We start from the raw sequence: 13,663 nt of genomic DNA, 5'->3' as shown, positions 1-13,663 counted from the left end.
TGGACTTGGCTCCAGGGAGTCGCTCTGAAATGGACTGTAGAGGAACTCGTCCTTTTGAACTGAGTCTTACGAGTCCTAAGAATCTGCTGCTACATTGATTCGCATGATAGGAAATAAGATACATTTGTACATTTGATGTCGGAAGTTTGCATACACCTTAGCCAAATACATTTAAACTCATTTTTTCACAATTCCTGACATTTAATCCTCATAAAAATTCCCTGTCTTAGGTCTGTTAGGACCACCACTTGATTTTAAGAATGTGAAATGTCAGAATAATAGTAGAGAAAATGATTTATTTCGGCCCCTTTGCGACCAAGCTTTAACTTCCTGACTGATGTATTGAGATTTTGCTTCAATATATCTGCATAATTTTCCTTACTCATGAAGTCATCTATTTTGTTAAGTGCACCAGTCCCTCCTGCGGCAAATCACCCCTAAAACATGATGCTGCCACCCCCGTGCTTCACGGTTGGGATGGTGTTCTTCGGCTCGCAAGCCTCCTCCTTTTTCCTCCAAACATAACGAGGGTCATTATGGCCAAACAGTTCTATTTTTGTTTCATCAGACCACAGGACATTTCTCCAAAAAGTACGATCTTTCTCCCCGCAGTTGCAAACCGTAGTCAGGCTTTTTTATGGCGGATTTGGAGCAGTGGCTTCTTCCTTGCTGAGTGGCCTTTCAGGTTATGTTGATATAGGACTCGTTTACTTTGGATATATATACTTTTGTACCTGTATCCTCCAGCATCTTCACAAGGTCCTCTGCTGTTGTTCTGGGATTGATTTGCACTTTTCGCACCAAAGTACGTTCTTCTCTAGGATACCTTCCTGAGCGGTATGACGGCTGCGTGGTCCCATGGTGTTTATACGTGCGTATTATTGTTTGTACAGATGAGCCAGACTTGTGGAGGTCAAAATTTTTTTTCCTGAGGTCTTGGCTTATTTCTTTTGATTTTCCCATGATGTCAAGCAAAGAGGCACTGAGTTTGAAGGTAGGCCTTGAAATACATCCACAGGTACACCTCCAACTGACTCAAATTATGACAATTAGCCTATCAGAAGCTTCTAAAGCCATGACATAATTTTCTGGAATTTTCCAAGCTGTTTAAAGGCACAGTCAATTTATTGTATGTAAACTTCTGACCCACTGGAATTGTGATACAGTGTATTATAAGTAAAATAATTTGTCTGTAAACAATTGTTGGGAAAATTACTTGTGTCGTGCACAAAGTAGATGTCCTAACCGACTTGCCAAAACTATAGTTTGTTAACAAGAAATTTGTGGAGTGGTTGAAAAACAAGTTTTAATGACTCCAACCTAAGTGTATGTAAACTTCTGACTTCCACTGTACATGTCATCTTCTCTACAATGCAGCTCTTGATAAAGAAATATCCTCGCTACGACAGCAGTGCTCTAGTGTACTTGGAGGTTGTGTAGTAGGCTACCTCAGAGCAAAAGATCAGAGGCTCTGTCCAACTAAACCCAGCTTTCTCTAATCTGCTCAACCCTATTTTCCACTCCATGGTCCCTTGTCACATGGAGATTCCTCCTGGTTGATGATGGTTGTGGCGAGGCAGAGGAGAACAGCGTGTCTAACAGGTTTATCCGGCGGCCAGACACCTTTCACAGGTTTGATTGCCTCTTCAGTCCACATGCAGCACATCCTTTCTCTGTCAGATGGATTCTCAACCATTACTAACCTGCACACACCAGCACTCAGAGGCTCTCTGTCTCTCCCTATCTCCCTCAACCAAGGTCACTGTAATGTTGACTTATTTGTCCTCTTTATTTTCTTATATCTATTCATGTTCTCTCCCCTGAGCTTCCTGCCATTATACCGGGGGATGGGTTAAGTACCTTGCTGAGCATTGTGACAAAACAAGCATTATGAAGGCACAGCCCATCACTCCAGAGATGAATATGAGGATTTGTAAAGGCATGACACAATCGTGTTAACAGAGAAATGTGTCAGTGCAGAAGTCACTGGAGTCAAGCATCAGTCTCGCATATTAAATTGTGTATTGAGGATTGCTAAAGTACTTGAGCAGGGTTCCACAAATAACCAGTTAGGTTGGGAATAGATCAGCCATAAATAAAACACACACACAGCAGACAAAAGGTCACTATTATGAAAGATTGACAATGACAGATAAAGGGAAATAGGTGGACCCACTGGAAGCAGTCTCTTTGGGCAGAGACATTCTTCAGGTACTGCTTCAGGGCCTCGCAGAACTCTCCCAGCTGCTTCTGGGATACCGCCATCTCCTGACGAATCAGGTACAGGGACTGGGGGAGAGAAAGACAAAGGAAGAGAGAGGGGTTGAGAAAAAGAGGTAGATAAAAACAGAGAGAGGTAACAAAATCCATTATATCGCGTGATGGGAATGCTCTATGGAGTGCTTGCAGTGTGCCATATAACCATGTATTGCAGATTTTTTGCCAGGTCATTTTTGCCAGGTCAGTTGCCAATAGAAAGTAATGGCTAAGGCTAATCCAGCAATATCAAGTAGGATATTCCCACTGAATATAAGCATTAGGAAAGAGCTTAGGCATATGAAAGAACTGATTATTGTCATACCCCTCTCTTACTGTAAAAACAAAACTCATTTGCATAATGTTTGTGCTATCTTTAGGGACAGTTCATAATTTACTGGGGTGAGGGGGGTCCAAAATAGGGGAGGGTTGTCTAATAAATATTTTTTGCTTTGGGGAGGGTAGTGCATTTTTTCCTGGGTTTACATTCGCCCTTTTGCAAGTGTTGGTTCGCCCCCCCGAACCAACACTTGCACTTGATCCCCCCCCCCCCCCCCCCGGCTTTGCTGATAGCTAATTTATTGAGGAAAAGTGTACTTACTATGCCAGTAATATTTGGTTGTCCCACCTAGCTATCTTTTTTTATTTATGGGAACAGCAGTTTAATATGGTTATTCAAGTGTTGTACAGTTTGTCCACAGTAAAGGAACTCCTCAGTACTCCTCTTTGATTGATATTGTTTCTGATAACAAGCTGCTGCTGTTGGAGCTGGTTGCCATGGAGCCGTTTCCGGGGTCAGCAAGGCTGGATGGGGTAAGGGTCAGGGTGGTTGTGGTCTTAGAGGCCTGCTGGTACAGCTGGATCTTCTTGGTAATCTTCCTCTCCTTGGCTCACCTGTTTTGGAACCAGATCTGTACCTGTCTCTCTGAGAGGCTGAAGCCCAGGGCCAGCTCTGTCTTCCTCCTGATGGTGATGTAGCGGCTGTACTGGAACCAGATCTGTACCTGTCTCTCTGAGAGGCTGAAGCCCAGGGCCAGCTCTGTCTTCCTCCTGATGGTGATGTAGCGGCTGTACTGGAACCAGATCTGTACCTGTCTCTCTGAGAGGCTGAAGCCCAGGGCCAGCTCTGTCTTCCTCCTGATGGTGATGTAGCGGCTGTACTGGCACTCCTTCTCTAGCTCTAGGCGCTGCTGGTATGTGTTCACCACCCTGTATTTTCCTTGCTGGAAAGTCCTGTACTGGATGAATGTACATTGTGTCTGATTCTGTCGTACGAGTTTCTTCTCTCTGAGTACTGCCCAGCAGGTGAGTTGAGTGATGGAAGAGTTCCCGGCCCCGGAGGCAGGATGGATGTCAGATCTGGGGAACCACACGGTGACCACTCCTCCCGTGGAGATGCGAAGTAAGCGGATTTCCCCACTTCCGTGTCGTCTGGGCATGCGGGTCATTGATGCATGTGAAGTCATGATAACCACTGAAATCCGTATATTGCATTAAGTTCTGACTGTTCAGCATTTGAGTCGGGAATTTGAGTACTTTCCGTGGTCTTTATCCAGCAAGTAACTCTCAATGAATTAACTCCTCTACGCATCGTAATCCCAAAAATTATAACATCAATTCTTTAGAAATTCCTAGAAAATCTATCTATGCGACTTGACCTCCTGTAACCTACGACGCACCTGTTGACGCACCTTACCCCAGTTTTTTTTTTATAAAAGAAAAAACCGAGTGGGTGGATCAGCTTTAATGTTGTAAATAGATTGTGGCTTCTATCAATGTAATTGTCTGCATAATTTCCAATCCTGCATGTATATATTTATATACAGTACCAGTCAAAAGGTTCTTTATTTGTCCTATTTTCTACATTGTAGAATAATAGTGAACACATCAAAACTATGAAATAACACATATGGAATCATGTAGTACCCAAAAAAGTGTTAAACAAATCAACATCTATTTTAGATTCTTCAAAGTAGCCACCCTTTGCATTGATGACAGCTTTGCACCCTCTTGGCCTTCTCTCAACCAGCTTCATGAGGTAGTCACCTAGAATGCATTTCAATTAACAGGTGTGCCTCGTTAAAAGTTATTTTGTGGAAATTCTTTCCTTCTTAATGCGTTTGAGCCAATCAGTTGTGTTGTGACAAGGATGGGGTGGTATACAGAAGATAGCCCTATTTGGTAAAAGACCCAGTCCATATTTTGTCATGAACAGCTCAAATAAGCAAAGAGAAATGACAGTCCATATCATTATTTTAAGTAATGAAGGTCAGTCAATACGGAAAACTTTGAAAGTTTCTTCAAGTGCAGTCGCAAAAACCATCAAGCGCTATGATGAATTTGGCTCTCATGAGGTTCACCACAGGAAAGGAAGACCCAGAGTCACCTCTGCTGCAGAAGATAAGTTCATTAGAGTTACCAGCCTCAGAAAATGCAGCCCAAATAAATGCTTCACAGAGTTCAAGTAACAGACACATCTCAACATCAACTGTTCAGATGAAACTGCGTGAATCAGGCCTTCATGGTCGAATTGCTGCAAAGAAACCACTACTTAATGAAAAGAGCGCAGAGAGGGCTGCCTCGCTTCTAGTCCTTAGGAAACTTTGCAGTAATTTTGTTTTTTTACATTGTTAGCCCAGAAAATATTGTGTTATTACATACAACCGGAAAGAACTATTGGATATCAGAGTGGCGTCAACTTACCAGCACTACGACCAGGAATACGACTTTCCCAAAGCGGGGCAACCCAGGGCATTTGAACTGATTACAGAGGCCGACCTAAAACAACGCCGCTGGAGGAGAGGGAGTCGGTTCGGTCTTCTAGTCAGACGTCGGAGGCGCGCACACCACCCACCGCTTCCGAGTATATTACTCGCTAATGTCCAGTCCTTAGATAACAAAGTTGACCAAATCAGGGCACGGGTTGCTTTCCAGAGAGACATCAGGGATTGTAACATACTCTGTTTCACGGAAACATGGCTCTCTCAGGATATGCTGTCGGAGTCGGTACAGCCACCGAGATTCTCAGTACATCGCACTGACAGGAATAAAAATCTTCCTGGTAAGAAGGGCAGGGGTGTATGTTTCATGATTAACGATTCATGGTGTAATTGTAACAACAATTCCTCACAATCAAATGCCGACTGTATTATCTCCCAAGAGAATTCTATTCGTTTATTGCCACAGCCGTGTATAGCCCCCCTCAAGCCGATACCAAGACAGCCCCCAAGGAACTTCACTGGACTTTATGCAAACTGGAAACCATAAACAGTTGAAGTCAGAACTTTTTAATTTTTAATTTTACCTTTATTTAACTAGGCAAGTCAGTTAGGAACAAATTCTTATTTACAATAAGGGCCTAGGAACAGTTGCTTAACTGCCTTGTTCAGGGGCAGAAGGACAGAGCTTGACCTTGTCAGCTAAGGGATTCGATCTAGCAACCTTTCGGTTACTAGCCCAACACTCTAACAACTAGGCTACCTGCCAAGTCAGAAGTTTACATACACTTAGGTTGGAGTCATTTAAACTTGTTTTTCAACCACTCCACAAATTTCTTGTTAACAAACTATAGTTTTGGCAAGTCGGTTAGGACATCTACTTTGTGCATGACACAAGTCATTTTCCCAACAATTGTTTACAGGCAGATTATTTAACTTATAATACACTGCATCACAATTCCTGTGGGTCAGAAGTTTACATACACTAAGATGACTGCCTTTAAACAGCTTGGAAAATTCCAGAAAATGATGTCACGGCTTTAGAAGCTTCTAATAGGCTAATTGACATCATTTGAGTCAATTGGAGGTGTACCTGTGAATGTAGGCCTTGAACTTGACATCATGGGAAATTCAAAAGAAATCAGCCAAGACCTCAGGAAAAAAATTGTAGACCTTCACAAGTCTGGTTCATCCTTGGGAGTAATTTCCAAATGCCTGAAGGTACCCCATTCATCTGTACAAACAATAGTACGCAAGTATACACACCATGGGATCACGCAGCCGTCATACCGCTCAGGAAGGAGATGCGTTCTGTTTCCTAGAGATGAACGTACTTTGGTGCGAAAAGTGCAAGTCAATCCCAGAACAGCAGAGGACCTTGTGAAGACACTGGAGGAAACAGGTACAAAATTATCTATATCCAAAGTAAAACGAGTCCTATATCGACATAACCTGAAAGGCCGCTCAGCAAGGAAGAAGCCACTGCTACAAAACCGCCATAAAAAAGCCAGACTACGGTTTGCAACTGCACATGGGCACAAATATCATACTTTTTGGAGAAATGTCCTGTGGTCTGATGAAACAAAAATAGAACTGTTTGGCCATAATGACCCTCGTTATGTTTGGAGGAAAAAGGAGGAGGCTTTCAACCCGAAGAACACCATCCCAGCCGTGAAACACAGGTTGGCAGCATCATGCTGTGGGGGTGCTTTGCTGCAGGAGGGACTGGTGCACTTAACAAAATAGATGGCATTATGAGGATGGAAAATTAAGTGGATATATTGAAGCAACATCTCAAGACATCAATCAGGAACTTAAAGCTTAGTCGTAAATGGAACTTACGAATGGACAATGACCCCAAGCATACTTCCAAAGTTGTGTCAAAATGGCTTAAGGACAATAAAGTCAAGGTATTGGAGTGGCCATCACAAAGTCCTGACCTCTATCCTATAGAAAATGTGTGGGCAGAACTGAAAAAGTGTGTGCGAGCAAGGAGGCCTACAAACCTGATTCAGTTACACCAGCCCTGTCAAGAGGAATGGGCCAAAATTCACCCAACTTATTGTGGGAAGCTTGTGGAAGGCTACCCGAAACGTTTGACCCAAGTTAAACAATGTAAAGGCAATGCTACCAAATACTAATTGAGTATATGTAAACTTTTGACCCACTCGGAATGTGATGAAAGAAATTAAAGCTGAAATAAATCACTATTCTATTATTCTGACATTTCACATTCTTAAAATAAAGTGGTGATCCTAACTGACCTAAGACAGGACATTTTACTAGGATTAAATGTCAGAAATTGTGAAAAACTGAGTTTAAATGTATTTGGCTAAGGTGCATGTAAACTTCCGAATTCAACTGTATCCTGAGGCTGCAATTATTGTAGCTGGGGTTTTTAACAAAGCAAATTTAAGCAAAAGGCTACTTAAATTCTATCAGCATATCGACTGTAGCGCTGGAGAAACACTGGACCATTGTTACTCTAACTTCCGCAATGTATACAAGGCCCTCTCCACCCTCCTTTTGGCAAATCTTACCACAACTCCATTTTACTCCTCCCTTCCTATAGGCAGAAACTCAAACAGGAAGTACCCGTGCTAAGGACTATTCAACACAGTTCTGACCAATCGGAATCCACTGATTCGGGTAAGTGAGTTTATAAGGAAGTGTATAGCAGATGTTGTACCCACTGACTTAAAACCTACCCTAACCAGAAACCGTGAATAGATGGCAGCATTCGCCAAAACTGAAAGCGCTTACCACCGCATTCAACCATGGCAAAGCGACTTGGAATACGGCAGAATACAAAACAGAGTAGTCATTCCATTCCGCAAGGCAATCAAAAAAGCTAAATGCCTGCTTTGAGGATAATACAGTGCCACCGATGCGGCCTGCTACCAAGGTCTGAGGGCTCTCCTTCTCCGTGGCCGACGCGAGTAAGACATTTAAACGTGTTAATCCTCGCAAGGCTGCCAGCCCAAACGGCATTCCTAGTCGTGTCCTCAGAGCACGCGCAGGCCAGCTGGCTGGTGTGTTTACGGACATATTCAATCTCTCCCTATCCCCGTCTGCTGTCCCCAAATGCTTCAAGATGGCCACCATTGTTCCTGTACCCAAGAATGCAAACTGAACTAAATGACTACCGCCCCATAGCACTCACTTCTCTCATCATGAAGTGCTTTGAAAGACTAGTCAAGGATCATATCACCTCCACCTTACCTGTAACCCTAGACCCACTTCAATTTGCGTACGGCCCCAACAGGTCCACAGACGATACAATCCCCATCACACTGCACACTGCTCTATCCCATCTGTACAAGAGGAATACCTATGTTAGAATGCTGTTCATTGACTATAGCTCAGCATTCAACACCATAGTACCCTCCAAGCTCATCATTAAGCTTGAGACTCTGGGTCTGAACCCCGCCCTGTACAACTGGGTCCTGGACTTCCTGACGGGCTGCCCCCAGGTGGTGAATGTAGGAAACAACACTGGGGCCACACAAGGGTGCGTACTCAGCCCCTTCCTGTACTCCCTGTTCACCAATGACTACATGGGCATGCACGCCTCCAACTCAATCATCAAGTTTGCAGACAACACAACGGTAGTAGGCTTGATTACCAACAACGATGAGACAGCCTATAGGGAGGAGGTGAGGGCTCTCGGAGTGTGGTGTCAGGAAAATAACCTCTCAGTCAACAAAACAAAGGAGATGATCGTGGACTTCAGGAAACAGCAGAGGGAGCAGCCCCTTGTCCACAGACAGGTCAGCAGTGGAGAAGGTGGAAAGTTTTATGTTCCTCGGTGTGCATATCACTGACAAACTGAAATGTTCCACCCACACAGACAGTGTGGTGAAGAAGGCGCAACAGCGCCTCTTCAACCTCAGGAGGCTGAAGAAATTTGGCTTGTCACCTAAAACTCTCAAACTTTTACAGATGCACAATTGAGAGCATCCGGTTGGGCTGCATCACCCCCTGGTACGGCAACTGCACCGCCCACAACCTCAAGGCTCTCCAGAGGGTGGTGTGGTCTGCACAACGCATCACCGGGGGCAAACTACCAGCCCTACAAGACACCTACATCACCCGATGTCACAGGAAGGCCAAAAGTATCATCAAGGACAACAACCACCCGAGCCACTGCCTGTTCACCCCGCTACCATTCAGAAGGCGAGGTCAGTACAGGTGCATCAAAGCTGGGACTGAGAGACTGAAAAACAGCTTCTATCTCAAGGCCATCAGACTGTTAAAAAGCCATCACTAGCACAGAGAGGCTGCTGGCTACATACAGACTTTAATAAATGGAACACTCGTCACTTTAGTAATGAAATAAATCACTTTAGTAATGTTTACATATCTTGCATTACTCATCTCATATGTATATACTGTATTCTATACTATCTATTGCATCTTAGCCTATGTCGCACTGACATTGCTCATCAATATATTTATATAGTCTTATTCCAGTCTTACTTAGATATGTGTGTATTAGGTATTTATTGTGGAATTGTTAGATATTGCTGCACTGTTTGAACTAGAAGCACAAGCATTTCGCTACACTCGCAATAAGATCTGCTAACCATGTGTATGTGACCAATAACAATTGATTTGATTTACTAAAGGACACCAATAAGAAGAAGATACTTGCTTGGGCCACGAAACACGAATAATGGACATTAGAGCGGTGGAAATCTGTTCTTTGGTCTGATGAACCAAATTTGAGATTTTAGGTTCCAACCGCCGTGTCTTTGTGAGACGCAGAGTAGGTGAACGGATGAACTCTGCATGTGTGGTTCCCACCGTGAAACATGGAGGAGGAGGTGTGATGGTGCTTTGCTGGTGACACTGTCTGTGATTTATTTAGAATTCAAGGCACACTTAACCAGCATGGCTACCACAGCATCCTGCAGCGATACACCATCCCATCTGTTTTGCGCTTAGTGGGAATACCTTTTGTTTTTCAGCAGTACAATGACTCAAAATACACCTCCAGGCTGTGCAAATGCTATTTGACAAAGGAGAGCGATGGAGTGGTGCATTAGATGACCTGGCTTCCACAATCTCCCAATCCAATTGAGATGGTTTGGGATGATTGGACCGCAGAGTGAAGGAAAAGCAGCCAACAAGTGTTCAGCATACGTGGGAACTCCTTCAAGACTGTTGAAAAATCATTCCTCATGAAGTTGGTTGGGTGGCTACTTTGAAGAATCTAAAATATAGTTTGATTGTTTAAAACTTTTTAGTTACTACATGATTCCATATGTGTTATTTCATGGTTCTGATGTCTTCCCTATTATTCTACAATGTAGAAATTAGAAAAAATAAAGAAAAACCTTGGAATGAGTAGGTGTGTCCAAACTTTTGACTGGTACTGTATATGCAAAGGTATATGGACACCCCTTCAAATTAGTGGATTCGGCTATTTCAGACACACCCGTTGCTGACAAGTGTATAAATCGAGCACACAGCCGTACAATCCCCAAAGACAAACTTCGGCAGTAGAATGGCCTTGCTGAAGAGCTCAGTGACTTTCAACATGGCACCGTCATAGGATATTTCCAACAAGTCAGTTAATCAAATTTCTGCCCTGCTAGAACTGCTCCGGTCAACTGTAAGTGCTGTTATTGAGAAGTGGAAATGTCTAGAGGCAACAACGGCTCAGCTGCAAAGTGGTAGGCCACACAAGCACACAGAACGGGATCGTTGTTCTCGGTTGCAACACTCATTACCGAGTTACAAACTGCCTCTGGAATTAATGTCAGCACAAGAAATGTTCGTCGGGAGCTTCATTAAATGGGTTTCCATGGCCGAGCAGCCGCACACAAGCCTAAGATCACCAGGCGCAATGCCATCACGTTACACCATTTGGCAGTCTGATGGACAAATCTGGGTTTGGTGGATGCCAGGAGAATGCTACCTGCCCCAATGCATAGTGCCAACTGTAAAGTTAAGTGGAGGAGGAATAATGGTCTGGGGCTGTTTTTCATGGTTCGGGCTAGGCCCCTTTGTTCCAGTGAAGGATCATCTTAACGCTACAGCATACAATTACATTCTAGATGATTCTGTGCTGATAACTTTGTGGCAACGGTTTAGAGAATTCCCTTTCTTGTTTCAACATGACAATGCACCCCGTATACAAAGCGAGGTCCATACAGAAATGGCTTGTCGAGATCAGTGTGGAAGAACTTGTCTGGCCTGCACAGAGTTCTGACTTCAACCCAAATTCGAACACCTTTGGGATAAATTGGAATGCCGACTGCGAGCCAGGCCTAATCGCCCAACATCAGTGCCCGACCTCACTAATGCTCTTGTGGCTGAAAGGAAGCAAGTCCCCGCAGCAATGTTCCAACATCTAGTGGAAAGCCTTCCCAGAAGAGTGTTATAGCATCAAAGGGGGACCAACTCCATATTAATGCCCATGATTTTGGAATGAGCTGTTCGACTAGCAGATGTCCACATACTTTTGGTCATGTATGTTATTAACACTAGAAAAGCTGGGCATCTAGCAATCCTGTTCTGAGCCAATGCATTCTAATGGTCTAATAAATACATTTAATATAAATTGCCTTAAGACAGTATTCACACCTCTTTGTTATGGCAAGCCTAAAATGTGCTTAACAAATCACATAATAAGTTGCACGAACTGCAATAATCGTGTTTAACAGGATTTGTTAATGACTAACTAATCTCTGTACGCCACACATAATTGTCTGTAAGGTCCCTCAGTCGAGCAGTGAATTTCAAACACAGATTCAACTCCAAAGACCAGGAAGGTTTTCCAATGCCTTGCAAAGAAGGGCACCTATTGGTAGATGGGTAAAAATGTAAAAAGCAGACACTTAATATCCGTTTGAGCATGGTATGGTATTATTGACACTTTGGATGGTGTATCAATACACCCAGTCACTACAAAGATACCGGCGTCCTTCCTAATTCAGTTGCTGGAGAGGAAGGAAACCGCTCAGGGATTTCACCATGAGGCCAATGGTGACTTTGAAACAGTTACAGAGTTTAATGGCTGTGATGGGAGAAAACTGAGTTTGGATCAACAACGTTGTAGTTACCGCACAATACTAACCTAAATGACAGAGTAAAAAGAAGGAAGCCTGTACAGAATAAAACAAATATTCCTAAACATGAATCCTGTTTGAAGGCCAGCATCCCGGAGTCGCCTCTTCACTGTTGAGACTGGTGTTTTGCGGGTACTATTTAATGAAGCTGCCAGTTGAGGACTTGTGAAGCGTCTGTTTCTCAAACTAGACCCTCTAATGTACTTGTCCTCTTGCTCAGTTGTGCACCGGGGCCTCCCACTCCTCTTTCTATTCTGCTTAGAGCCAGTTTGCGCTGTTCTGTGAAGGGAGTAGTACACAGCGTTGTACGAGAGCTTCAGTTTCTTGGGAATTTCTTGCATGGAATAGCTTTCATTTCTCAGAACAAGAATAGACTGACGATTTTCAGAAGAAAGTTATTTCTTTCCGGCCATTTTGAGCCTGTAATCGAACCCACAAATGCTGATGCTCCAGATACTCAACTAGTCTAAAGAAGGCCAGTTTTATTGCTTCTTTAATCAGAACAACAGTTTTCAGCTGTGCTAACATAATTGCAAAAGGGTTTTCTAATGACCAATTAGCCTTTTAAAATGATAAACTTGGATTAGCTAACACAACATGCCATTGGAACACAGGAGTGATGGTTGCTGATAATTGGCCTCTGTACGCCTATGTAGATATTCCATTAAAAAAACAGCCGTTTCCAGCTACAATAGTCATTTACAACATTAACAATGTCTACACTGTATTTCTGATCAATATGATATTTTAATGGACACATTTTTTTATTTATTTTCTTTCAAAAACAAGGACATTTCTAAGTGACCACAAACTTTTGAACAGTAGTGTATGTATTGGAATGTGTCATCCATAGGGTATGTGTGACGTAGAAGTCTGTCACTGGCCGCGGGCAGGATTTGGTACTTTAACGCACGCACACATTCATCACTCCTCCCTGCGCCGTTATCAGATAAGTTAATGTGGGTCGACACAAGTTAACTTCTGTCTTACTACATACATTTCACACTTATGTCAGTGTTCATATTTAATATATGCAATATTTATTATACTTATCGATGTTGTGGATGAGCGCGTTTTGTTTGTTCTGTTCCTCTGTGTCTCCATCTCTGTAGCTCGGGTCCTTATCCAGCATACCCGGAAGCTAAGGGAATTGGGCTGACTTTGTAGTGCCTGTCCCGAATGGCTCATTAATGTAAATGGGCTTATTGAAAGACACTGTCAGTAGTGATGTCATTTTGTAAATGTTATGTTGTGATATTGTTTCAAAACCCTGTTGCAATGTATATACTTTAGTATGTTTAGTTAAAGGGAAAATGTAGGTTTGTATAGGTAATTGCTTAATTAATTAGTGTTAATTGTTCTGAGGGGAGGGGCTAGCCCTACAAAAGGAGCCTCTCTTTCAGTTCATGGGAAGGCATTTTGGATCGAGCTGTGGATGGGGCAGCATTGTTTTTAGCTGGCCCATAAGGTATATGTTTGATGGCAGTACTGTTGTTCTTGTTCCGGAATCACTTTGTAAATAAGCACTTTTGCACAGAAGAACTTTTGCGGCTCCGCCATCTTTTTATTTTGACAGAGGTTAGGTTTTCCAGTTTAGCCTTCTGGCCTACTCTA

The 13,663-nt window shown here is 43.1% G+C and overlaps 1 protein-coding gene across 2 annotated transcripts in view; it reads right to left on the bottom strand.

Moving 5' to 3' along the window:
* LOC129867085 (N-terminal EF-hand calcium-binding protein 2-like) overlaps nt 1-13,663 on the bottom strand; it is a 132,983-nt gene that overhangs the window by 11,209 nt on the left and 108,111 nt on the right. For both annotated transcript variants that reach the window (XM_055940246.1, XM_055940247.1), the window contains one exon: nt 2,177-2,289. In XM_055940246.1, coding sequence (XP_055796221.1) covers nt 2,177-2,289 — 113 coding nt within the window. The remainder of the gene's footprint in view (nt 1-2,176; nt 2,290-13,663) is intronic.

Source organism: Salvelinus fontinalis, chromosome 12 (genome assembly GCF_029448725.1).
Source record: "Salvelinus fontinalis isolate EN_2023a chromosome 12, ASM2944872v1, whole genome shotgun sequence".
Lineage (NCBI taxonomy): Eukaryota > Metazoa > Chordata > Actinopteri > Salmoniformes > Salmonidae > Salvelinus > Salvelinus fontinalis.
The sequence above is the reverse complement of the archived record's forward strand: the minus strand, read 5'-3'. Positions and strand labels throughout refer to the sequence as shown.